The sequence below is a fragment of the Austrofundulus limnaeus genome, unplaced genomic scaffold, assembly GCF_001266775.1.
Source record: "Austrofundulus limnaeus strain Quisiro unplaced genomic scaffold, Austrofundulus_limnaeus-1.0 Scaffold521, whole genome shotgun sequence".
Classification (NCBI taxonomy): Eukaryota; Metazoa; Chordata; class Actinopteri; order Cyprinodontiformes; family Rivulidae; genus Austrofundulus; species Austrofundulus limnaeus.
This window is the reverse complement of record NW_013952923.1, coordinates 307,260-309,064: the sequence shown is the minus strand read 5'-3', so window position 1 is coordinate 309,064 and position 1,805 is coordinate 307,260. Positions and strand designations below refer to the sequence as shown.

Sequence of the window (1,805 nt, the reverse complement as noted above, 5' to 3'; positions counted from 1 at the left end):
GCTTATACATGGATTTTTTTCTTCAGCCACCAGGGGGCTCTTATGCTCCATTTGCTTCAACCACTCGCTTCAAAAAGAGAAAGAAAAAAAACAGAAGAAAAAAAAGCGATCGCTTCCAGAGCCGACTGTTGACCAGGAAGCAGCGATTTAAAGATAGTCAATGGCCAAAAACTCATAAAAGGGGATAAAACAGACATTTTTCACGGTGGAATCTGACTGATAAAAACTTTGGAGCTTAATCCAGGACCAGTTTGTGGATAAACGTCGAGTGAAGAGCTGCTGACTTTTTTTCCTCATTGCACTCCACGGGGAAGGAATCCCATGCAGTGACGTATGCTGGAGCGGGAGGGCTTTCCCACCACAGCTTCAGAGCCAGCATTACCCCGGGAGGACAACAGATACCGCTGTGTGACGCAGCTTTTCTCAGCTTGTTTAACTCCGACACTGAACAGATACCGCTGTGTGACGCAGCTTTTCTCAGCTTGTTTAACTCCGACACTGAAGAGGAGGACTTCGATGGTTTCAGAGCGCCGGAGGAAGATGAATGAGACGTTTTGTTGGACCAGAAACTGTTAAACAAAACTACCAAAATAAGGTCAGTTAAATGAACCGTATTCCTCCYAACTTTAATTCCTAAAGGTTTGCTTTTTATGTTTTGATGTTGAATTCACTTTTTGATGGCAAATTTGGGTGTACTGTTTTTTTTTATGTTGGGGGTGAGGCTTATAGTCCGGTGCGGCTTATATGTTAATGTTCGTGGATTTTTTAAAAAATGGCGGGTGCGGCTTATAGTCCGAAAAATATGGTAATATAAATGGAGTATTATTTTACCTGAGACAGCTGGGGCTCTGCCTTCGTGAAAATAAGACATGGTGAACTCAATAACAGTTGCAGGAAACACTAAATAAATGTGACTGTGAATGTTTCTGTCTCCAGTATTAGCAGACAGGATAACACAGTAGAGTCAGCAGGTGTAAGGTGTTTGTGTGGGTCACCTGGTCAAAGGCCTGGTCGATGCTGTCCTGCAGGTGTTCAGTGAAGCGGTCGTTGACGTCTATCAGCTCCTGAACGTTCCCGAACACCACGGTGAGCTGCTCGGCTGTCAGGAGCCCTGCACTCTGCATGGGGCAGTAGAACTCCTCCTTGATGATGCGCAGGTCCTCGCCGTAACTCGACTCCGTGTTCAGGAACTCCAGGATGGCCTCCTTGCGCTCGGTGCGCAGCTTGGTGCAGCGTTCGCACATGCGCTCCCCTAGCTCTTTGGTGGCCCCGTCCCTCAGCCCGCAGTCGGGACACGGTCTCTGGGCCTCCCAGGCCCTCAGCGAGGCGGACGGCCTCTTCCAGGTGCGGGACAGGCCRGGACCGATGCCGCTGTCCACCCGCTCCACCTCCGCTCCTCTGCGGTGACGGCGGGGCTCGCGGTCCTCCTCCTCACGCTCATCACCGAGGCCCACCACTCCGCTGTCCGAGCTCAGGCTGCTGATGGTGCTCCAGCGATGCTGAGCGGACCGGGTCACGCCCAGAACCGCCTGCCGCTCCTCACCAGGGGGCTCGGAATGACCCCGGATTGCTGCCGGTGCTGGAAGAAAAAAAAAAGCGAAACTTGTTACAGATTATAATATTTGTGGATTTAACAATTTGTGTTTATTTTCTCCTCCCTAATAAGAGACGTTCAGTCGGCTGAACTCATTACTGCTCGAGTCAAGATGAAGAAGCTACGGCAGATTTCATCTTTCTCCAGTAATTAGATCCTGAACCCTCAAGTAAGAACTTAATCTGTGCTCAAACTGACACACTGAATATGA

General features: G+C 49.6%; 1 protein-coding gene across 1 annotated transcript in view; it reads right to left on the bottom strand.

Moving 5' to 3' along the window:
* LOC106530433 (neuroepithelial cell-transforming gene 1 protein) overlaps positions 1–1,579 on the bottom strand; it is a gene marked incomplete at its 5' end in the record, with an annotated part of 4,438 nt that extends 2,859 nt beyond the window's left edge. Inside the window, 1 exon segment of the mRNA XM_014026046.1 lies at positions 996–1,579. Coding sequence (XP_013881500.1) covers positions 996–1,579 — 584 coding nt within the window.
* Between the last annotated feature and the right edge of the window lie 226 nt (positions 1,580–1,805).